This window comes from Pristis pectinata, chromosome 2 (genome assembly GCF_009764475.1).
Source record: "Pristis pectinata isolate sPriPec2 chromosome 2, sPriPec2.1.pri, whole genome shotgun sequence".
Lineage (NCBI taxonomy): Eukaryota > Metazoa > Chordata > Chondrichthyes > Rhinopristiformes > Pristidae > Pristis > Pristis pectinata.
Window position 1 is genome coordinate 53,834,197 of NC_067406.1, and position 24,363 is coordinate 53,858,559.

Here is a 24,363-nt window from a genome sequence, read left to right on the forward strand (position 1 = left end):
AGCCAGCAAATCCATTCTATCTGTCTCCCAAACACTCGCCCGTAAGCTGGGAGGACTTGTATCAGGAAAAACAGTAATTCCTTTACTGACTCATGGTTAATGCTGTTATCTACCTACCTCAGTACAAGAAACAGTTGTTCACCACAATTGCATTTTGTTCCTCAGCCAGTTTCTTATCCATGCTGCTGCATCCCATTTACCCCATGAGCCTCATCTTGCTGACAAGCTGATTATATGGCACATTACCAAAGTCCGTATACAGCAACCGTAATGCCCTTATTTACCCTTTTGAAAAATGTTCATTCAGGTTTGTTAATCACAATTTGCCTTTACAAATCTGCTGACTTCCTTTAATTAATCCAAGATGTATAAACATGAAAGCTGACATATTGAGACTATTTAATTCATCAGGAGCTGCGACTTAACATGAAGGCTACTTTGGTAATGCAATTCTGAATCAAAGGTACTCAGCTAATTGGGGAGAAATATTTATAATCATTTCTGCTGTTGGGAATTAGTTTCTTTTTATACCCTTTCTCAATATGTGGTCAGGCTTTAATCATTGAACTCTTGAGTAAAATGTTTTGCACCTTAACAATTTTCTTCTCTATTAGAATGACAGCGGTTATGGTGGGGAACTTGGTGTATCCTGAAATTCCTATATTTTGTCCTTTTAAACACTTTATGTCAGCATTAACTATTCATACCACTGAAAATTCCTCTGAGTTTTGATATATTAAATTGATAAAAGATTTAGTGAAAAAATAATGAAGGACCCTGGTGAGACGGTATCCGGAATATTATGGATAGGTCTGATCACTTTACATAAAGGAGCATATACATGTGATAGAGGGAGTGTAGTAATGTATTATCAGATTGTTTCTTGAGATGATTAACCCATCATATGAGGAAAGATTGAGCAGGTGAGCCCTATTGAGTTTAGTAGAATGAGAGGTGATCTTATGAACTTTCTCCTGGCTGCGGTATCTGGGACCAGGAGTTTCAAAATAAGGGGTCTGCCATTCCAGACAGAAAAGAGAAGAAATTTCTTGATCTAGAGGGGAGCTTTGGAATTCTCTACCCAATTGCTGAGTATCTTCCAGATGGAAAGTGATAGATTTTTGTATATTAAAGGAATCAAGGGATTTGAGGTGAGTGCAGGAAGGTGCTGCTGAGGTAGAGGATCAGCCATCATCTTTCGAATGCTGGAGAAGGCACAAGGGGCCAAATGGCCAAATCCTGCTTTTTCTTTTATCAAGATTACCTTTGAACATGCATCCTGAAGACGTGAAAGAATTTCATATTGCCATCATATAAAATCCAATTAGCTTTACAGATCAGCATAACAAAATTAATGACATCAGCAGATGCTGACAAGGCAATTGCCACAAGTCAGAGGATGTGTTGAATACTCTCCTGTTGTCTGGAGACCCCTTGAAAATTACAGGAAGTTTGATATCCAGGACAAAGCAGCCTGTTTGTTTGGCATCCCTTACACTTTGCTAAATAATCAGTTTCTTCACCATTGGCACACTTTATCTGAGACTGCATCAAAGACAAGATGTACTGCAGCAACTGCAAAGGCAGAACTGCTCAAAGCCAGGATCTCTACCACGAGGAAGGTGCAAGGGAACAATCTTTCACCTACAGGTTCCCCTCCACATCAGTCATAATCCTAACTATGAAATATACCACCATTCCTTTATTGTTACTGGGTTGAAACCCTCGAATTACCTATGCAACAGCACTATCAGAAGCATTGTAGCAATTGAAGATGGTGGCTCACTGCTGCCTCAAAATAGACATTAAATGCTGTCCTTGCAGGAGGTGCCTATTTTCTGTAAATAGTGTATGTATATTTTTTTAAATGTGATGACTGAAACCTTGATTAAAATGCTGTGTTTTCAGATGTCTTTTCAAGAAAGGGAAGAAAGACGGGGTTAAAATTGCAAGGTTTTGACACCAGCAGTGGGTTGCACAGAAAGTTGGACAGGCAAAGGTCAAGGGAATGGTATATAACAGAAACAGCCCACTGATACCATGAGTCTATGTATTTACGCTCATGTGAAAACTTAAGCTTGAAGCACATATACCCATCCTGTTCCTGATGGCCTTTCAACTCCTCTTTCATCTGGACATCTCGTCTAACATTAAGAATGCTGCCACAGTTCTGCCTGAATTGTTAATTCTGTAATTTTACTCCACATCCTCATTGTAGATAATTAAGGATCTTTCTGGATCTCTTCTAAATCTATCTCAATTCTTTGTATATCTCTTGTTATAGAGTCAGTGAGTCATAGAGCACCAAAAACAGGCCCTTCACCCCAACTCATCTATGCTGACCAAGTTGCCTAATAGAGCTAGTCCCATTTGCCTGTGCTTGGCCCATATCCAAACCTTTCCTATCTATGTACCTGTCCAGATGTCTTTTAAATGTTGTAATTGTACCTGTCTTTACCACTTCCTCTGGTAGCTCATTCACTATACACACCACCCTCTGTGTGGAAAAAATTGCCCCTCAATTCCCTTTTAAATCTTTCCCCTCTCACTTAAACCTATTCTCTCTAGTTTTGGATTCTGCTACCATGGGGAAAAGACTGTCGCTCTTCACCTTGTCTATACTCATAATTTTTATAAACCTCTGTAAGGTCACCCTTCAGCCTCCTACAAAAAAGTCCTATCCCATCATGCTGCTCCTTATAACTCAAACCCCAGTAACATCCTTGTAAATCTTCTCTGCACCCTTTCTAGTTTAATGACGTCCTTTCTTTGGCAGGGTGACCAGAACTTGTGTAGTACTCTAAACGTGGCCTTCCTAATGTACAGCTGTAACACGATGTCCCAACTCCTGTACTCAATATCCTGAATGATGAAGACAAGCATGGCAAACAGCTTTTTCACCACCTTGTCTACCTGTGTGGCCACTTTCAAGGAACTATGTAGTTGCACTGCACCCTTAGGTTGCTCTGTTCTACAACATTCCCTATCATTTACTGTGCAAGTCCTGCCCTGGTTTGTCTTACCAAGATGCAACACCTCTCATTTGTCTGAATTAATTGGTCCAGTTAACCAAGATCCTGTAGTAATCTTAGATAGCCGCCTTCACTGTCCACTATACTACCAATTTTAGTGTCATCCGCAGACTTACTAACCATGCCACCTACATGGCATGGTCTGGTACGGTGGCACGGTAGTTAGCGGTTAGCATTACTCTATTACAGCACCAGCGATCCAGGTTCAATTCTGTTGCTGTCTGTAAGGAGTTTGTACATTCTCCATGTGACTGCGTGGGTTTCCTCCCACATTCAAAAGACGTGCGGGTTAGGAAGTTATGGGCATGCTATGTTGCTGCTGGAAGTGTGGTGGCACTTGCAGGCTGCCCCAGAATGCTGTACGTAAAAAGATGCATTTCACTGTGTGTTTTGATGTACATGTGACTAATAAATATTAAATTCAATATTATATTCTCGTCCTGTTCTCCCATCCCATTTGAAACCGATTGTTTCTACCTATTTGGTCTCATTTATTCATAACATGATTTACTTGTATGATATTGCTGCACAATGAAAAGAAACCCATATTTAAAAATGTAATTTTGGTTCCTCGTATTGAATAGTGACCTAATACATAAGTATTTTGTCTTTGTAAAGCTTTCTGTATTTTGATATGACTTTCTAAGTCTGTGTCGATTACATTGATATGCAAAATGAACACGTGGGTGATTGGGTGGTTGGTAATGGCCCGGAAGGAATTGCGATAAATTTCAAATGCAGGAGTGAATTGAGCCGCTTAGGGTCAATGAGGACAAATGATGAGTGAAATGGGCACAATAAATGCAGGGGAAAAATTTCAGTAGCCAAAGGATGGGACCTCATCTTCGCATTAAAATAGCTGAATCTGGAGGGATAGAGGCATGTTTAGAGATCATGTTGTGGGACAGTTGACTGTACAGATCGTAAATTGAATAGCTTTTGTGATTGAAGTGAAATGGGCACGTGTACTGTCAGTGGTAAACAAATAAAATTTCTATCAGTTCAAGAAGTCTGGCCTTGGTCTTGCCAGTATTCCTTTATATGTCCAGGTTCTACCTCAGTTGACCAGAGGCTGCGCTGGCGCATTGAAAGCAACAGTACATTTCGATGTCTGCCTTCACTGAGAGGTGGATCAGGAGGTGTGCAAAGTGGCTCAGTGCCAGACTCCCACAACATTTTTTTCTGAGCTGTGTTTTTAGACAAGATTACCAAGTGGGCAGAGGAAAGATTCAAGGATGTGCTTGTGGCCTCCTTGAAACGCACCAACCCTATTGACTCTTGGCAATCTCTGGCCCATGGCAGCTCAAAGTGGAAGAGAGGCAATTGGGATGGCCTTGAGAACATCAGATGGAGTGCAACATTTCACAAATTATCCACCTATCTGCCCTGTTAGGCACCACCTGCCCCATCTGCAGAAGAGTTCGTGGCTTCATCAGTCACCTCAGAACCAATAAATCCAGAGTGGAAACAATTCATTCTTTATCCTGAGGGATTGTTGAAGAAGGAGAAGAAGAATTCATCTGTAGGAGGTTGACTTGTCTTAAGATGTTGAGAAGGTATTGAGATAGTCAAGATGTTAGATTGCATAATAAAGCTGTGTGTATTTGACAGGAAAGTTTATCTAATATCTTAGAAAAAAAGACACCACAGTTCAAGATGGAGATGAGAAGAAATCAATGCCAGTAAGTTCGTATGGGATTCCAAAATTAGTGTTGTGAAAGGAAGAGAAATCTGCAATGAAGTTGTGCTGGCTTTGCTTGGATAGATGGGGATTAAATGGTTGGAATGTAGCTTTGTGGAATTGAGTAGAGGAATGAGAAAAAGATTGCCATGGTCAACTCTAAAATCCTGCAGGGAGCTGAAAGATAATTCTTCAGTGTCATAATCATAGAGAATGCCACTGATGACCTTGTTTTTGTAACTTTTCTGCTTTGAGAGAGTAGAGATTTGGATAAAAAGGTTTATGCAGTGAATTTGTTGGTTTCCCCCTGCCTTTCTTGCTTGCTTCCAATATCTCTCTTTCCACTACCTGCACATTCTGAACTCTTCGGAATGCAGTCTTTATCCATTTTAGGTTTAACATTCTACCTATTGTGGAAGTTGTGATGTTTTAATGCACTTAATATTGCATTGTACAATGAAGTTCCAATAATCTCGAACCTTAGGGACTTGGCGATGCCAGACTAGCATTGGATATTATTCCTATCAGTACACAACACATTTTATAGTTCACTGTTTTTCAGTTTTTACACATAATTTTGAGATTAATTGGAGAATGTGAATTGAAACCCAGCGAGTTTAAAGGGAGCATGGGAGATGGAGCACTGGTGAGTTTTAACAGTAGCTTGGGAACAGGGCTTTGGGAGTTTAAAAGGAGCATGGGAAACAGAACCAGTTAAACTATTGGGATTTCTAGACTATAGGACAGAGTTTTACTGTATTGGCTTATTGTATGTGCTGAATTATTTTTAAAGCACTCATATTTTGTGACGGTTTCATTTGCAAATGAATTGAATGGTATGGCTTGAAATCTTTTAAGTCATCAGAACACACTTCAGAATCACATTGCTGGAAAACAGAAGGATGAATGGATCATTATTTATTTATTTCTGTCTGTCAGGTCACTTAGCCTTGTCAATGCAGTGAAACTACGAAAATCGCTATCCAATTTGGAAATCTAGTTGTTTTGGCACCTGGCTCGTGTGTTTCTGTTTCCTGCAGTCTCTTGAGACTCGATGAGTTCTTGGTTCCCATGCTCCTTTTAAACTGACTGGAACCCTGGTTCCCTCACTTTTAAATATATTGGGGGTTTTCCCTGCACTTTTAAATTCATTAGGGCCTCATTCCTATGCTCCCTTTAAACTTGCCTAGTTCAGTGGAAGGTTTATTACACAATTTTGTAACATAAAAATTGCAAGTAGCTTGGTGTATTAATAGTAGTCTGGAAAATCTGCCATTCTGGCATCACCAAAGTAGTGGCAGCACCAGGTTACTGGAATTTTACTGTACTGAGCAGAGTTTTGGTTTTCATTAGCTTCCTAATGGTTCTGTCAAATAGTCTCTGCAATTATATTTTGTTTAAGTGTGCATTATCTGTGAATACCATCAATCTCATCTTTCCTTTCAAATCTTCTCTGACATGATTTGTTGTATAAATTATATGGCTAATTCTGCGTTACAGTGGGAATAATTTTTTCTTTTTTTGATACTTTGTAGTGCTTTATCAGAAGAAGAAAAATCCTCTTTGCGTGCAGGGCTCATTGCAAATTTTAATGAACCAGTGAACCAGGTTGGTAGTGAAATGAACTCTCATGGATTCTTAGTTGTTATAAAGGTATATATTTGTTACCCTCTCATGAAAGATAATACCTATTTGGTCATTATAAAAGGAAGTCAAATTCATAAATGGATGCTAGTAATAGTTTCCAAGAAAAAAATGCAAAGTGAATTTAAAAACTAAGCATATGTTCATGAGATATGTGTTCATAGAAGTGCTTCAATAATAATATATTGCGGATCAGTGAATTAGGAGAAAAAAGTACATTATGTGATTCTTCAGTAGCAATGACACAGATACGTGCTTTGGTATATATAGGTACATATTTGTGAGAATGTGCGTATATTGTAATTTAGTAATTTGCTTCACATTATAGTGTAAAATATTGTTTAGTAAAATGTAAAACAACCTATTTCCACCAGCATCACATGGTCTGACTCATCATCTCTCTCAGCTCATCTGCTGCTGAACCTTTCAGACTTCGTGACTCTATCTCTATGTTAGCTGACCTATATTGCCTTAATGTTGAAATATCCTTGCCCCCCCCCCCCAACCCCCCATTGTAATTATTTAATCTGTTTATTGTTTCTCTGTACAGATTGCAACCCAGATTGGAGTACTAATTGCTAAAGTTGCCAGATTAGATTGCCCTCGGAACTGGCCGGAACTAATTCCCACACTGCTGGAGTCTGTTAGAGTGCAGGATGATCTCCGTCAACACAGAGCGTTACTTGCTTTTTATCATGTCACTAAGACTCTGGCATCCAAAAAACTGGTAGCCGATAAGAAACTTTTTCAAGAAGTAAGTATTTTTCATCTGTCATTGGTAAAAGCTTGTAATCATATTCTCTTCCTGGTAAAGAGCATCTCTAACTACTTAAAGAACAGCGAACATTTGATTAGATGCATCAAAGGCAGGCTTGGAGAGATGTTTTATGGTGGCTTTATATCTTTGATCTTAGATCAAGCTCAAGTGACTGCATGGCTGACGCTATAGCTATTTTTTTTCCAATATCATTTGGTGGCTTATTGCCATGTAAATAGTTCTCTTATTTCTTTTTGATCCAGAGTAAGTAACCTCAGCCTTCTCACAGTTTTGCTTGTTCGCAATCTATTGATATCCTTTTGTAAATATCTGCTCTCACCCACACCTCCAATTGAGTCATGCAACTTGATGTTGTCAACACATTTTTATAAATGTTTCTATTATTCATCCATGTTATCAAATTACATGTCATCTATACTTGTTGTTTCTGGAAAGTACTGAGGATAGAGTTTCTAATTTTCCCAGGTCTGATGACGGGTCCCAGACCTCGAAAGTTAACTGTTTTTTCATAGATGCTGCTGCCCTGTTGAGTGTTCCCAGCATTTTCTGTTTTTATTTTTGGAATTTATCCTCAGTTGCTTGTATTAAATCTGCGTAGGCAATAATGACTATGTTTGTGCTTTGTTTTAGAAAAATGCCTTTGTTGAAGTCAATGGAAACAAACTGGGAGTGCAAAGTGTTGTTATGTATACACGTTTAGTAGAAGTAATTGAGGACAAATTTCTGCACCTGGGTCTCCATTTTATCCATGGTCCATGTAATACCTCATTTGATGTTAAGTGGATCTTAGCAATGATGCACGAAGTGTAGTGGATACAAAGCATTTTTGTCTAATGGTGGTTGTGATAGCAGACCAGTCAGGTAACTTTTGCCATCAGTTCTGTGATTTTTGGCACAGAACCACGATGTTGATGACTTTTCTAAGTATCCTTTACTCTTTGGAAATCCTTGGTGAAAATTTGGTGACATGGTTCAATGCCTTCTTGAGATCTATGAAATTAAACACCTCTGGTAACTTTTTTCTTTTCCTTTGTATTATCATGTGGAAAGTAAACTCTTAAGTTTAACATCTGTTCTGGTGAAGATCAGTTTGTGTTTCAGAGTATATCATTAGTGCCCTCCTGAATTCCGTTGAGGATAATGGCATAGAAATATTTATCCTTGAAAGAATGTAATATTATACCACATTGGTTGTTAGAATTCATTTCTGTTTCTCTTAAGTTTTAACAGTGATTCCCTTTGTCCAGACTCCTGGTACTACTTGATGTTCATGAATAAACATGCTGAATTTTTCCACGCCAGTTTCCACCATTGTTCTTTGTCATCGTCTTGCACCTGGTAAACATTTGAAAGCATTCACCTGTTTGCAGAGTTGGCATCAGGAGCATTCAGTGAGGCTCGTGGCAGCCCCGCCATGAATTTGAGGGATCCCATGGAGTTTTTGGGATCAGCCTCCTCCACAAAAAATTGACAAGTGGCTGTGATATTCCAGCAAAACAAGCATAAACTGCTAGCTTTTAAAGCCCTTTGCAATAGTTTTAAACTTCTCAAAATCGTTAAAGTTTCATTAACTTAAAAAAAACTATTCAAACTTCTGAATACAGTTGTTAAGTTTTAGAAAAAGATGTATGTTTTTAGAAATTGTTTTTGTAAGTTTTAAAAACCCTAACTGATCAGTAAATCATTACATTGAAAGCTAAATGGAAGATGGTCAGTTCTAGAGCAGAAGTTCAACTATACTGTTTATAATCTAATCACAATGTTTTCAGTATGTATTTTTTTTAAACCAAATTTCCTATTTCCCCCTTTATCACCCTCCTTTTATGGTAATTGGGTCTTTGTTCGCTATTCGTTTTGTTGCAATCAAAAGGTTTGCCAGTTCTGCACTGGCCGAGCATGGGATCCCCTCAGAGATGGGGGATCTCAAAGCTGGTGCATGTGTGAGCTCCTGCAGCAGAATATAGTGACAGATTTGATGTTTTGAATGGTCAATGAGTTTGGAACTTCTACACGCAAACTTGCAGTCGCTGAGTCACAAAGTTCCTGATGTTTAAATGACGACAGCTTTCCATGAAACTGATGACGTTTACCAGAAAAATTTAGCTAAATAAAAATTTACGATATTTAAAGTTAAATAACTATTTATTTTCCCACAAATGTAAAAGAGTATCATTTTGAGAGTATTCAAAACTGAGGTAGAAAATGTAATCTTTTATTTACGTGAAATAATACAATAACAATGGTGTACATTGTGAAATGTCTACAGATTCAGTGATGGCTATAATTTCGGCTCAGATGGTGACATTATTGTAAGGGCTTCATGACAGCACTGTTGGTAATACATTCACATTTCTGTAATCTGAGAAAATGAATCATGGTCAGAGATTATGCCATGAATTCAGCAAAACAAGCATCTAGGAACAAGAGGCGATATTTGTACCTTGGAAGGAACAAGAAAACAAGCCGAAGTACAACACTGAACTGCAGTATTAGCAAAAAGAGAGAATGGAAACCATCATAAGTGGGAAATATATCTTCAACTGCTTCTGCAGTACAAGGACAGTCAAGTAGCAGTCATCCTCTGAAAAGGAACCAGATCCAAATAATGGCAGGTCCTATGAATATAAATGATCCATGATGATATTTCATGTCAAATTAACGTGTGACTATGAATGGTCCATCAAAATGCAAAGCACTGCATCAGTATGAAATACATTCTATTTAATTTATATCTGCCACTTTTATGACCCAATATTGTAAAAGCAATTCAAGAAACTTTTCCCAATTATATCTTGAGAAAGAAAAGAGTGTCATTTTAGATATGTCCCATCCATAACAAGCAGGACAAATTCAATCCAGTCATTTGCCAAGCTATCGCATGTTATCAACAGTGCTGTCATGAGGCCTTGACAAATTTAGCCATCACTGAATCTGTATAGATTTCATAATGAACATCATTGCAATTACAGTGTGGTTTTATTCTCTGTCTGTCTTCAAATTAGGTTAAAGACTGATGTGAACATTTTGCAATTATTCACATGACAAAAAATAAATCTGTTATTCTGTGTGGAAAATGCATGTCACAGTAGAGTTGGGACTTAGGTTTTGTTTTAAGCTGTCTCCAATCTAGCAGCCACTTAATGTCCAGGCTGTCATTTTAAACATTACTATGTCCCTGATTGTAGTTAAATACTTGGAGTATTGTGTACAATTCTGTTCACCACTACAGGAAGGATGTGGTAGCAATTGAGAGAGTTCAGAAGAGATTCACCAGGATATTGCCTGGAATAAAGGGCTGTAATTATAAGGAGAGATTGGATAGGTTGGATTCATTCTCACTGGAACATAGGAGGCTAAGGGAGCGACCTTAACATAGAACACTGCAGCACAGTACAGGCCCTTCGGCCCACGATGTTGTGCCAACATTTTATCCTGCTTTAAAGATCTATCTAACCCTTTCCTCCCACATAGCCCCCTATTTTTCTATCATTCATGTGTCTACCTAAGAGTTTCTTAAATATCCCTAATGTATATGCCCCCACAACCTTTGCAGGCAGTATGTTCCACACACCCACCACACTCTGTGTAAAAAAAAAACTTACCTTAGAGGTTTATAAAATTACAGGTATAGATAGAATATTTTCCCTAGTGCAGGGGAATTTAGAACTAGAGGAGGCACAGGTGTGAAGGGAGACTCTTAAAGGCAATCAGAGGGGTAGGATTTTCACACAGAGGGTGGTGGTTATCTAGAATTAGCTGCTAGCGGAGGTGGCGGAGGTAGGCACAATTACAGTGTTTAAAATGCACAGGGATAGGTTCTTGCATAGGAAAGGTTTACAGAGATACAGGCCTAATGCAGGCAAATGGGATTATTTTAGATAGGCATCCTGGTCAGCATAGATGAGATGGACAAAAAGAGCCTACTTACTGTGCTCTAGGATTCTATTTATGAACTCCTATCTTAGCATGAGTTAGTGTCTTTTGGATAGCAGAGCAAAGGTGAATGTGATGGGGATAAGTGGTGCCTTCATAATTGGTATTTAAAAATTAAGAGGCTGGAGAGAAATGTTACAAGAGTTGGGACCATGTTATAGTTGTACAGAATGTTAGAACACACCTGCAGTATTGCCTGCAGTTCTGGTAGTCAGGCTGTAAGAAGGATATGATTATGCTTGAGAGGATGCAGAAAAGATTCACAGGGATGTTGCCTGGACTAGAGCGCTTGAGTTATAAGGAGAGATTGGATAGGTTGGGACTGTTTTCCCTGGAGCAAAGGAGGCTGAGAGGTGACCTTATAAAGGTTTATTAAATCATGAAGAGCGTAGAGAGGGTAGATAGTCACAAACTTTTTTTCCAGGGTAGGTTTTAAGTGAGAGTGGAAATATTTAAAGGGGATCTGAGGAGCAGGTTTTTCCACACAGAGGGTGGTGGGTATATGGAATGAGCTGCAGGAGGAAGTGATAGAGGCAAATACAATTACAATGTTTAAAAGGCATTTGAACAAATACATAGAAAAGGCTCAGAGTGTTATGGGCCAAATTTAGGCAAATGGGACTAGTTTAGATAAGTATCTTGGTCGGCATGAATAGGTTGGGTCGAAGGGCCTCTTTTATGACTCCATGTTACACTCTTGTAATTTGTTGAAATTATAGATTAAATAAAAGCGCTGATATTTCTAATGGAAAACACCACACGCCAGTTGCATTACTGATTAGAGAGCATGTCACAGCTGTACTTCGAGGATATCTTGGAGGGCTCATCCAGTGAGGTCATTTGGGTAGAACTCAGGAATAAGAAAGATGCAGGCACTATGATGGGGTCATACTGTAGACTTCCCAATAGCCAGTGGGAGCTAGAGGAACAGATATGAGGCAGGTTATGGAAAAGATGTAGAAACAATAAGTTTGTTGTAGTGGGTAATTTTAACTTCCCTAATACTGACTGGGACTCTCTTAGTGCCGGGGCCTTAGAATGGGCAGAATTTCTTTGGTGCATCCTGGAGGGTTTCTTGAAACAAAATGTAAATAGTCCAGCGAGGGATGGTGCTATTCTAGATTAGGGAATGACCGAGCCAGGTGATAGAAATTTCACTGGGGGAGCATTTTGGGAACCATGCTCATAATTCTGTAAGTATTAAGATAGTTATGGAACACCTTCTTCCCCTCTGCCATCAGATTTCTGAATGATCCATGAACACTATCTCATTATTCCTTTTTTTTGGCACTATTTATTTATTTTTTGTAATTCATAGATTTTTATGTCTTTGCACTATACTGCTGCGGCAAAACAACACATTTCAAGTCATATGTCAGTGGTGATAAATCTGATTCCGATGAGCCCTGGGGGAAATTACAAAAGTTTTAGGCAGGAACTAGAGGCTGCTGTTTCTGGGTAAATCCATGTGGGAGTCTTTTAAAGGCCAGCTTCTTAGAGTTCAGGACCAGCATGTTCCTGCAAGGATGAAAGATAAGGGATAGCAAAGTTCAGGAACCTTAGATGACAAGAGATGTATGTTTAGTCAAAAAGAAAAAGGAAGCATACATAAGGTTTAGGAAGGTGAAATCATACAAGGCCCTTGAGGAATAAAAAGGAAGCAGGAAAAAACTAAAACAAGGAATTAGGAGGGCTAAAAGGGGCCATGAAATGTCCTTGGCAAGTAGGATTAATAAGAATCCCAAGAAATTTTAGATATATATTAGGAACAAGAGGAAAAAGGACAAGGGAAGGTCCATCTAAGCCTAATGGAGGAAATTTACATATGGAGCCAGAGGAAGGGGGTGAGGTCCTTAATGAGTACTTCGCATCAGTATTCACCAAGGAGAAGGACGTGGATGATAATTAGATCAGGGAGGTGTGTGTTGATATTCTAGGGCATGTCGATATTAAGAAGGAGGTGGTGTGTATATTGAGAAACATTAAGGTCGTTAGATCCCTCAGAATCTATCCCAGGTTATGGAAGAAGACTAGGGAGGAGATTACTGGAACCTTAACGGAGATCTTTGAGTCCTCTTTAGCCACAGGTGAAGTTCCCAGAAGATTGGACAACAGCCAATGTTGTTCTTGTGTTTAGGAAGGGCAACTGGGACAAACTAGGAGCTTGTAGGCTGGTGAGCCTTGCATCAGTGGAAGGGAAATTATTGGAGAAGATTCTTAGTAATAAGATTTACTTGTATTTGGAAAACTATGGCCTTACTATGGAAAGTCAGCATGGCTTTGTGCAGGGCATGTCCTGTCTCACATTTGATTGAGTTCTTTGAGGAAGTGATGAAGATGATTGATGAAGGTAGGCCAAGGTTCGTCATGTAGGTTAGTTCAAACTATTAAGTTGCATGCCATCCATGATGAGTTGGTAAATAGGATACAAAATTAGGTTGGTCATGGAGGACTCAGGCTAGTGGTGGAGGGGTGTTATTCTGACTGCAGGTCTATGATCAGTGGTGTTGTCAAGGATCAGTGCTGGGACCTCTGTTGTTTGTGATATATATACATATGATTTGGACAAAAATGTAGGTGGGCTGATTAGTAAGTTTGAAGATGACGTAAAAATTGGTGGAACTTTGGATTGTGAAGAAGTTTGTTAAATGATACAGCAGGATATAAATCAGTTGGAAATTTTGGTGGAAAAATGACAGATGGAGTTTAATCCAGACAAGTGTGATGTGCTGCAGTTTGAGAGGTCAAATGCAAGAGGAAAATTTACAGTAAATGGCAGGACCTTTGGGAACATTGCTGTACAGAGTGATTTTGGGCTGCAAGTCTGTAGCTCCCTGAAAGTGGTGATGCAACTGGATTGGGTGGTAAGGAAGGTGTAATGCATGCTTGCCTTCATTTGTCAGGGCATTGAGTATAAAAGACAGGAAGTCAAGTTGCAGTTGTACAAAAGCTTTATGTTGGTCCTGATGCAGGGTTTTGACCCGAAAATGTTGACAGTTCCTCTCCTCTCAGATGCTGCTTGACCTGCTGAGTTCCTCTAGCAGGTTGTTTGCTGCAACTGTATAAAATTTTAGTGAGGTCACATTTGGAGTATTGTGTGTAGTTCTGGTCACCACGCAATTGCACTGCACTTTAAGAGGCATAGACATGGTAGATAGTAAGGGCCTTTTACCTAGGGTGGAAAGGTCAGATACTCGAAGGCATAGCTTTAAGGTGAGTGGGGGAATGTTCAAAGGAAATGTGCAAGGCATGGTAGGTACCTGGAACGTGGTAGGTACCTGGAACATGCTGTTGTAGGACTGGTAGAAGTGGGTATGATTGCAATATTTGAGAGTTATTGAGCCAGACACATGAACAGGCAGGGAATGGAGGGATATGGACTATGTGCAGGCAGATCAAATTGCTTTAGATTGGCATAGTGGTCAGCACAGACATGGTGGACCTGTTCCTGCACTGCACTGTTTGATGTTCAATTTGTACTTATAAATACTTTGGCAAGACACATGGCTTGCACCTTATTGTCTACCTGTAATGCACTTCCCTGTGGTTGTGACACTTCACTCTGTATTCTGTTATTTTTACCCTGTACTATCTCAATGCACTGTGTAATGAATTGATCTGTACAAACAGTATGCAGGACAGGCTTTTCACTGTACCTCAGTACAAGTGACAATAATAAACCAATACCAATAGCCACAGGTTGCCTGTGAAACTATTCTAGAAAAGGGTTCTGCATTTGGGTTGGATTGGTCCTAGAAAAGTCTAACCTGAAATACTTTGAAGCTGTAAAATTTCAGTGTCTTACCAACTACCAGGTTTGTGGCTAACTGAAGAATTTCTGTGTTTTACTGGAAAATGCTACTTGAGATGGTAAGGAATAGAACAACATGACAGAAATTGTGGGGAGAGTATGAGGCACCTTAATCGGAATTTGTTTAATTTCTACTACTTGTTATCATTTGTTAACTATTTTTTTAAACATAATTGTTGTTTTTGATTTTGCCTGCTTTCTTCAGTAGTCTAATTTCTGATGATACATCCTCTTTGGGCACAGTTGTTCAAACTAGTAATCTTTTTGTAAAATGAGACTGCATAAAAATTACAGGTGAGGAAAGAATGATGACCTTTAAAAGTTCTAGAGAACAACTGTTGGTTCATGAAGTATGACCTATAAGAGCATATGTGCTAAATGCAATTTTGATATGAACCTCAGCAATTAACCTTTGACATGTAAATCTTTATAGTTTATTTAAGTGATGATTTTTCTCTTGCTTCTATTTATATGGTAAGAAATGATAAACTAAATACATTTATTATCATTATTGCAGTTGGCATCTGGAATCTACAGCTTTGTTTGTTCCCTGTGGAATCATCATACTGACAGTTTTTTACAGCAGATCTGTATTGGAGAAACAGCTGCCATCAATTCCTTAGAAAGAACTTTGCTTTCATTGAAAGGTATTTTTTGTTATTAATAAGCTTGAAGGAAATCTTTACTTGTATTTATAACTGCTGTAAGACTTTGGTTGTAATGATAGCAATTTATTTTATTTTCAGATTATATAGAGAGACTTCCTTTGGACTATCTATATTGTTATGAACCTCGGAACTATTAATAGAGATTCTATGAACTAAATTTCTGTAATAGTGTAGATGCAGTCAAAAATTTGTGAATTTCGAAGGCTGGGTAGAAAATATTTTAATTAGCATTATTACAAAAGATGAATTTGAATCATGATTCAACTATAGATATCAATAATAGTAGCCACCTCTGATTTAGGAAGATGTGCACTCAAGCTCCACTTCAGAGACTTATCTGGTATGGCATAGGTATGTTTTTAAATAATAATTTCTCTCTAATTCTTCTCCAATGTGTTCCCTGACTTGAATCCTCCATAGTGTTGGAGAAATAGATCAAATGAAATGCTCCATAAACACTGAATAGCCTAAATATTTGTTTCTCTCATCCATTAATATAATAAAACTTGTTCTTCCATTTCTGCTTACCCACATCAATTTTTTCTATGGCATGAATAGGTCAAAATTCATATCTTATATTATCCAACAATATATCTGAAACTTCCTATGACTTCTGTCTTTGAGCCTGATCTTTGATTTTATTGCACTGTACCCTTTCATTCTTAACACATTGGTCTGCTCCCATAAACTTTGCGATATTCAGTGCTCTCAGCTGTTTCTTGATATAATGTGGAGTAGATTGAATTGGCTGAAGTTTGGTTTCTGTGGAAGAACCTGAGATGGATTATCCACGTTTTCTTGAATGGAAATTTCTCAAACTGAGGTTTTCAGCTGCTTGTAAGTAATTAGTTGCAGCAGTATTTTTCAGGTTCAAAATAATTGTGAGCCTGAAATTTAGTTGGAATAGTTGGAGAAGAATACAAGTAGTAGGGGGACATAGTTACAAAGTGAGGGCATACTCATTTAAAACTGAGGTGCAGAGGGATTTCTTCACACAAAGGGCGGTGGATCTCTGGAATTCTCTGCCCCAGAGGATCATGGAAGCTAGATCAGTTCAAAGAAGAGATACATAAATTTTTGAACAAAAGGGGAATTGAGGGCTATGTGGAACTGGTACAGAAGAGGAATGGAGGTCTCAGGCAGATCATCCATGATCAGATTGAGCAACAGGGCGAGCTTGAGGGGTCGAATGACCTAGTCATGTTTATATTTTCTAGTGTTCTAATATAATATGTTACCAACCTGGCTGTGTCTCATTATGTGTATTCTTTTTCCTTGTAGTTCTTCGCAAGCTCACAGTACATGGGTTTACGGAACCCCATAAAAATTTAGAAGTAATGGTATGTAATGAATGCTTTGTTTATTTGGTGAAATTTATCTGGGCAGTCGGAATTTGTACCTTTTATCAATGGAATATCAATCACCACATTGAAAGAGATTAACCGAGTTGATTTATTTAAATGATTAATTAAATCAAACTGCATCGATGATATGGGTGTCCCTTTCTAAGAATGGAAAGAGGTCTTAGAAAAATGAATACATCCACAATTAAAACTGAAAAGAGTTGGGCAGATCTTCCGCTGACCCTGAGATGGTCGCTGCCTGTCCATGGACCGTACTGTTTTTTTCTAGCAGGGTGATATATATAATCATCTGGGAGGCTGGCTGCAGATGATTTGTTAATATATTTTATTCACACTTTTCCTGATAACCTGTTCTTGCCATTTATTTCAGTGGGCTAATTTGTTTATTTTGTGTTTATCTTGGGTAAATCTGAGTAGGCAAGTTTCCCAGCCTAATAACTGGGAGGTCTATGGAAGCTTTTGTTCTTTTGGACTCCATGGGGAGTTGACTGATGCAACACAGGGCATCTAGTGGCACAAGTGACAAGGGATGCTGCAGTTGGCTTCACCCATTACCAGCTCTGGAGCTGTGGGTCATGAAAGAAAAATGGTTAAATCTGACTGGAGCATGAGCTCCCAGGTGAAAGCACCATTGTTTTCCCTTGTCTTTAAAAGCCTTGTTAATTTATTCCAAAAACTATCAATGATGTTCAGCAATGGTAATCCATTTTCTTAATGTTTTTTCAAGGGAAGAACGTTTTTCTTTTATTAAATTCCATGAATTCAGAAAAAAAAAATTTGCTGTTTTTTTTCTGTCTTCTCTTGTGGGAGGGTAGGTTTTTAAAATGTAGCTCTGAGCTTGGAATATTCCAAAGTTGTGATTTGAAAACTTCACAAATGTGAATTGAATGTGGCTTTGCTATCATTGGTATGTTAGACTCATTACTATCCAATATTAATTTCTGGTATTTTCTCTGCCCCTCACAATTTTGTAGGAATTTCTGAACACAGTTTTTGAGAGGTTAAAACAATTCCTGGAATGTCGTAAGTATATTTATGGAAAACAGTAGTAAACTTGAGATGTATTATGGAGAATTGGGCATGGGATCAAGATAAGAAGAGAAAGATGTAAAGGGGACCTGAGGGGGAAGTTTTTCCACACAGGGTGGTGGGTATATAGAGCTGCCAGAGGAAGTGGTAGAGGGTACAATTACAACATTTAAAAGGCATTTGGACAGGTACATGGATCAGAAAGGTTTCAAATGATTAGGGCCAAATGGAGGCAAATGGGTCTAACTGAAGCTGGCACCTTAGTTGCCATGGATGAGTTGGGCTAAAGGGTCTGTTTCTGTGCTGTATGACTCTATGACAATCTATAATTTTGAGGAATTTTACTTTGTGTCCTAAGTGGTAGAAACATCAAATGTGTAAAGAAGAAAAGACAAATTTATTTACTTATAATTTGTTAACATTTAATTCATTCTCTAACAGCACATAAACAAAATACATGACATATTGTAGCTTTTTAATTTAACCATAACCATTTCAACTTGTGTCCTTGTTGTCATGTAGTGAGGAAAAATAATCAGCCTTTTCCCCTGGGGTTTGTGATTGCCATTTGGAACATGATTGTGGGATGTTAAAATAAGATTTCTCCTCCCTCTGTTGTTTCCTGCTTCAAGCTAAGGTTGATGGTTTCTGGGCTGACAGGTAATCATTATTAATCATCACTGAAAGCATTATATTGCTAATAAGGTGGAAAGGAGCTTTAAAATCTTTTAAATATTTATGCTGTAGGAGGTATAATCGTGGTGTGAATAAAAGATTGACTGGCTAACAATTTGCATAATTGGGTCATTTTTCTGGTTGGTAAGATACAGTGAGCAATGTGCCACAAGGATAAGTGCTGGGGCCTCAGGTTTTTGCAGGTTTATATAAATGAAGGGATTAAAGAAATGCTTGCTAACTTTACTGATGGCACAATGATAGAAAGCAAATTGTGAAGAGGACACAAGGAGGCTAACAAAGGGATATAGATAGGTTTAGAGAGTGCACGGAGATCTGGGAAATGGACTGGAATGTGAGAAAGCTTGAATCCATTTTAGCAGGAAAAGTGAAAAATCAGCATATTACTTAGATTGCAGAGCTCTGAGATGCAGAGAGATCTGAGGATAATGCACGATTCACAAAAGATTTGTGTGCAGGTACAGTAAATAAATAGGGGAAAGCTAACAGAATGTTATCACTTAAAACAAAAAGCAGGGAGGCAATGCTTCATTTGTGCAATGCAGCAGAGTCTGATCTCTAGTCATCTTGATTTTCCTTGCCACTGGATCAAGACCTCGCTCTGTTAGACCTGTGTGGCAGCTGGTGTGGAAATCATGTACAAACACTTTACACAATATGAAGTTTGGGACCTGATGTCCCTAACAAACCTGCTGTCATTGCTCAGAAATTCAATCGTCTTGAGACATGATGGACAGAGGATGGCCAGATTAAAGAACTGAGCGGTGAATATTTATTCTGGAGGGGTAAACCAGAAGAGGAATACTGTCTTCACAAAGTGATCTTCACCATCAAGAATGAGAATCGCCAAAAGCATTGCAAAAAAAAAGATCAATGTTGAATCTCCTAGGGACCCCATAAAGGAAGCTCTTGTCAAAAAACACCATAGACAACCATTTGATTCCCAGCTTTCAGGAGCTGCAGAGAGGTCACAGGGTAGGGGCTGCCCAAAGTCTACCAAAATTGGCATCTTTGAAGAGTCTCTTGGCTTCTCTATCAAGCAGGTACAGGACTGATTTGCTGAGAATGACCAGGAGATTGAAGAGCTAGTTAACTGCAAATGTAAGATGTTTCCTTGATTGGAAGCTCCACCATTCCTTAACGGAAAAGAAGTAGCTGAACATTGATCTGAAGGCAGAGTCCAGCAGAATATCCATGACCTAAAAAAATAAATTGTGGATTGAGAGAGCTCAGGAAGTTTACTAACTTGTTGATAGCCATGATATGGGTTGGTTCTTCAGTGCTGTCAAGCTATCTAAGGCCCCACCCCACTGAGAGCCAAAAAGAGGGTGAACTCATCAAGCATAGAGAAACCATCAATAACTGCTGGAAGGAACACTTTGAATTCCTCCTTAATCGTGATTCTATCCTTAACATGAAGTGCTCTTGATTCCGTCCCACAGCAGTCTATTTAGATGAGCCTTGACACAACCCTTCACCAACAAAACGTCAAAAAGGCAATATCCCAACTAAAAAATAACAAGATCTATGAAGTTGACAGTACCCCCACTGAACTTCTAAAACTAAGTAGTGAATAGCTTCAGTCATGAATCTGTAATCTCACTGTCCACATCTGGGAAGAGGAGATATATCAGGGGACTTAAGAGATGCATTAATCGTGACTAAGTTTAGAAAGGAGGCAAGTTTGACTGTGGTAACTTTAGAGAGGCCTCCCAGCTGACAGCCTCAGGAAAAGTCAGGATCCAAGATCGTTCTCAACAAGCTGCTTCCTGAATTTCAGTATGGATATTGTCCATTTAGAAACATGCTGGACATGATTTTTACTATGTGACAACTTGAAGAAAAGTACAGGGAGCAGCGTCAGCCACTATTCAAGGACTTTCTTTGACCTTGCTCAAACATACTATTGGGAGGGACAGTGGAACACTCTCCTCAAAATTGACTGCCCACTGAACTTCATCTCCATTTCACACTTTCTTCTCCTTCGTCCAAGCTATGATCCTAACCAACAAGTCTGCAACAGAGCCAATTTCAGTGAAGTCCAGTGTCCAACAAGGCTGTGTCATTGCCACAGCAGTTTTCTCAGTCTTTGTTAGTGCACTCTTCTTCCCCACTTCCACAGAACCAGTGGGAAACTGAAAGTCCACAGCAACTATACAGCAGAACCAAGGTCACCCAAATCTCAGTGGTCAATTTTGCAAATTTGGGATACTTCTTCACAAAGGAGGACACAAGTGACTACCTCGAGATGTTAGAGAACTAAGAATCTAAAGGAAACACAGGGAAATCAGTATAGAAATAGTGTTAGGGAAACTGACAACTAAAGGCTGAAAGGCTAAAGATTGGCAAATTCATACAATCTAAAAAAGTATATCCTCCAGAGTGCTAAAGGAAATGGCTTGGAAATTGTGGTTCACTGGTGATTATCTTTCAAAAATCTTTGGAACTTCCTACAGATTGGAGGGTTGCAAATGTAGCCCTGCTATTTATCAAAGGGAGGAGAGAAAACACACAGAATTGCAGACCCTGCTTTCAGGTGGGCATCAGATTCCTAATGAAGCCTACCTCCTGTATGCTGCTACTCGCGTATGGTGTGCAAATTGGCTTGTGAGCCATATGATCATCAGGTAGTTCTCATGATGCACCAAACACTCTGGTTTACTTCTTGTGGTTAAAATACACCTCACTCACAAAATTGCTGCAGAGGGGTTGCAACGTGACTCATGTCTTGTTGCCTGGCATTGGCCCGCTGGAAATCAAACACAATATCTAGATTTCCTAATGTCTAATTGGAGGTCATTTCTGTTCATCTAATACTGCATGTTGGACGAGCAGTTTTGGAAATCAGGAACTATGAAAGGATTATGGTGATGTAGAGATGGGAACAACTGAAAACTAAAGCTGTGTTTTGAAAAGGAAATGAATGTAAGAATGGGGTGGCATTTGTAGGCTAAAGGGCTCACAGTTTAATTTTTCTTTAATGAGGTTGATGACAACAGATTTGAAAGGGGGGAATACTTGAGAAATATGAACAGCTAACAATATCAAGTGACATGGGCAAGGGAATGGATGCTTAATGGGAATAATAGGAGGGGAATCTTGTATAAAATTGAAGAGAGGGTCTGAGAAGCAGTAGGAGAGAAATTAGAGGATTCAATTTCAGAGGGAACCTTGGCTCATGAGGTTGTGGGAAGTGCTGGGGAAACAAGTTTGACCCGATAGATGAGGGAAAGGGAGGTAAATTGGTTTATTATTGTCACATGTACCAAGGTACAGTGAAAAACTTGTTTTGCATTGCCATCCATACAGATCATTTCATTACAACATTGCATCGAGGTATACATGGGAAAACAGTAACAGAATGCAAAATAAAATGTTACAGTTACAGGGGAAGTGCAGTGCAGGTAGACAATAAGCTGCAAGGCCATAACAAGGTAGATTGTGAGGTGAAGAGCCCAACTTATCATACTAGACCATCTTATCATACTAGATCATACTTATAGTTCAATACTCTTATAACAGTGGGATAGAATCTGTCCTTGAGTGGTGGTATGTGCTTTCAGGCTTTTGTATCTTCTGCCCGATGGGAGGGGGCATGGAGAGAATGTTTGGGGTGAGTGGTATCTTTGATTATGTTGGCTGCTTTACCGAGGCAGCAAGAGGTATAGACAGAGTCCATGGAGGGAAGGTTGGTTTCCGTGATGTGTTGAGCTGTATCCACAACTCTGCAGTTTCTTGCAGTCACAGGCAGAGCTGTTGCCATAACAAGCTATGTCAAAGGACATAGCTTGTTATTGGCAACTGCTCTTCCCGTGACTGCAATGCCAGTTCAACAGAATGCAGAATAAAGTGTTACTGTTACAGAGAAAGTGCAGTACAGGTAGACAATAAGATGCGAGGACATAACGAGGTAGATATTGAGGACTTTGAGGGATTGAGAATTTATGCCAATTCTAATGTGTGGATTTCCTTTAATTGTGCTAATTATGACAGTGCATTTTGAGTTACCCCGTATTTGCCTTTTATATAGGTCGGCGAATCAATACAGAGAGTACTTGTAGTGAAAAACTGGAGAAGACTATTATCCTGTTCACTAAAGTGGTGAGGATTTCATTTTGTTCTGTAAAATAAATTACTCTGATGTTTCCACTAGTATATTTGGAAGGAACAAGAAGTTGATTAAAGGGCACTGCTAATTATAAACAAAATAAGAACATAATGGAAACACTCAGCAGGTCAGGTAGAATCTGTGGAAGGAGAAACAGAATTAACATTTCAGGTTGAAGAGCCATTGTCAGAACTGGGAAAGAGAGTAAACAAGTTGGTTTTAAGTTTTAATGAACATGTAAAAGCTGTGAAATGCAGAATTGCAGGATATGCCTAGCAGGTCAAACCATGTGAGTGGAGAGAAAAATATGAAGTCAATATTACAAATGGATGATCTACAGCAACTGGACAAAATCCAACTCTAAAAATGGCATATTTTGATTGCACATAAGAGCATAAACATGAGATGGTTGATAGTTATAGTAATGTCATATTTGACCCCATGTGGAAATATAGGTGACCCCCTTGTTATGGCCATTTGGGTCACAAAAATTTGTCCTTACAGAATTCACAAATCACATTATGAAAATTTGAGATAAGGAATAAAAAATTCTCTCTCATGGAATTTATGTGGGGAAAAAAATCAACACAACAAAAAGTGTTTTTCAACTCACGTTTCTTGATGCATGCATAAATGACGCAGCTACACATTACAGAAAGTTGTGAGATCTGTTTTCTAGGAATGCTACCCCCCATAACGTAGAAGTTGTCTGTACACAAATATAATTAAATATTAATTTGAGCATCATTATTATGAACTCCATGGTTTATGGGGTTCTGCACTGAGTTAAAGGCTTGCATATAATGAATGTGATATTGAATATATTGAAGATGGATCTGTTTCATGAAAAAAATCATGTCACCATTTTGATTTGCTCAGTTAACTGTTGTTCTGTGAACTTAATTTATTGATTTGGACAAATATTGATAAATGTACTGAAATACCAATTTCGGTAAGGAAAATCACCAGCAGTTTTTTTTTGTAATGGTAATATTGATAACAGTGGTGTGATGGTGAAGTTATCAGACTTGTAATGCAGAAACCTGAACTAACAATCTGGAAATGAGTTTAGATTCCACTGTGACAGTTGGGGAATTTAATTTTGGTTATCAAAATCTGAAATCAGGAAAAACAGATTGTCTCAATATTGGTGATCATGAATCTACGAGATTATCATTAAAAACCCATCAGGGAAGGAAATATGTTGTTGTTACCTACACATGATTACAGATAAATATATGTGGAATCACGGTTGATACTTAACCTTCTGAAGTGACCTGGTAAGCCCCACAGCTATATCAAATCACAGGTTGTAAGCACAGTGGCTTGAATTTTGCAAGACTTCTGAGTAAAACCTTTGGCATTTCCCCATGCAGACAAAAACACATGCCATCTGTGTGGAGTTGCACATTCTTCCTGTGGCTATCTGCGTTACCCCTGGGTGCTTTGATTTCTTCTCGCATCCTAAAGACGTGTTTGTAGGTTAATTGGCTGTTGTAAATTTCAGTATGTGATTGGCAGGGGAATCATAAGGGCGTTGATGGGCATGCAAAAGAGAATAAGTTCCAGGGAATGTTCTGAGAGTGGGCATCGGCTTGATGGGTCAACTGGCTGCCTTC

General features: G+C 38.8%; 1 protein-coding gene across 1 annotated transcript in view; it reads left to right on the top strand.

The window, feature by feature from the left end:
- ipo11 (importin 11) overlaps window positions 1-24,363 on the top strand; it is a 325,504-nt gene that overhangs the window by 11,504 nt on the left and 289,637 nt on the right. Inside the window, exons 4-9 of the mRNA XM_052010436.1 lie at window positions 6,249-6,321; window positions 6,908-7,111; window positions 15,397-15,526; window positions 16,829-16,887; window positions 17,886-17,934; window positions 22,667-22,737. Coding sequence (XP_051866396.1) covers window positions 6,249-6,321; window positions 6,908-7,111; window positions 15,397-15,526; window positions 16,829-16,887; window positions 17,886-17,934; window positions 22,667-22,737 — 586 coding nt within the window. The remainder of the gene's footprint in view (window positions 1-6,248; window positions 6,322-6,907; window positions 7,112-15,396; window positions 15,527-16,828; window positions 16,888-17,885; window positions 17,935-22,666; window positions 22,738-24,363) is intronic.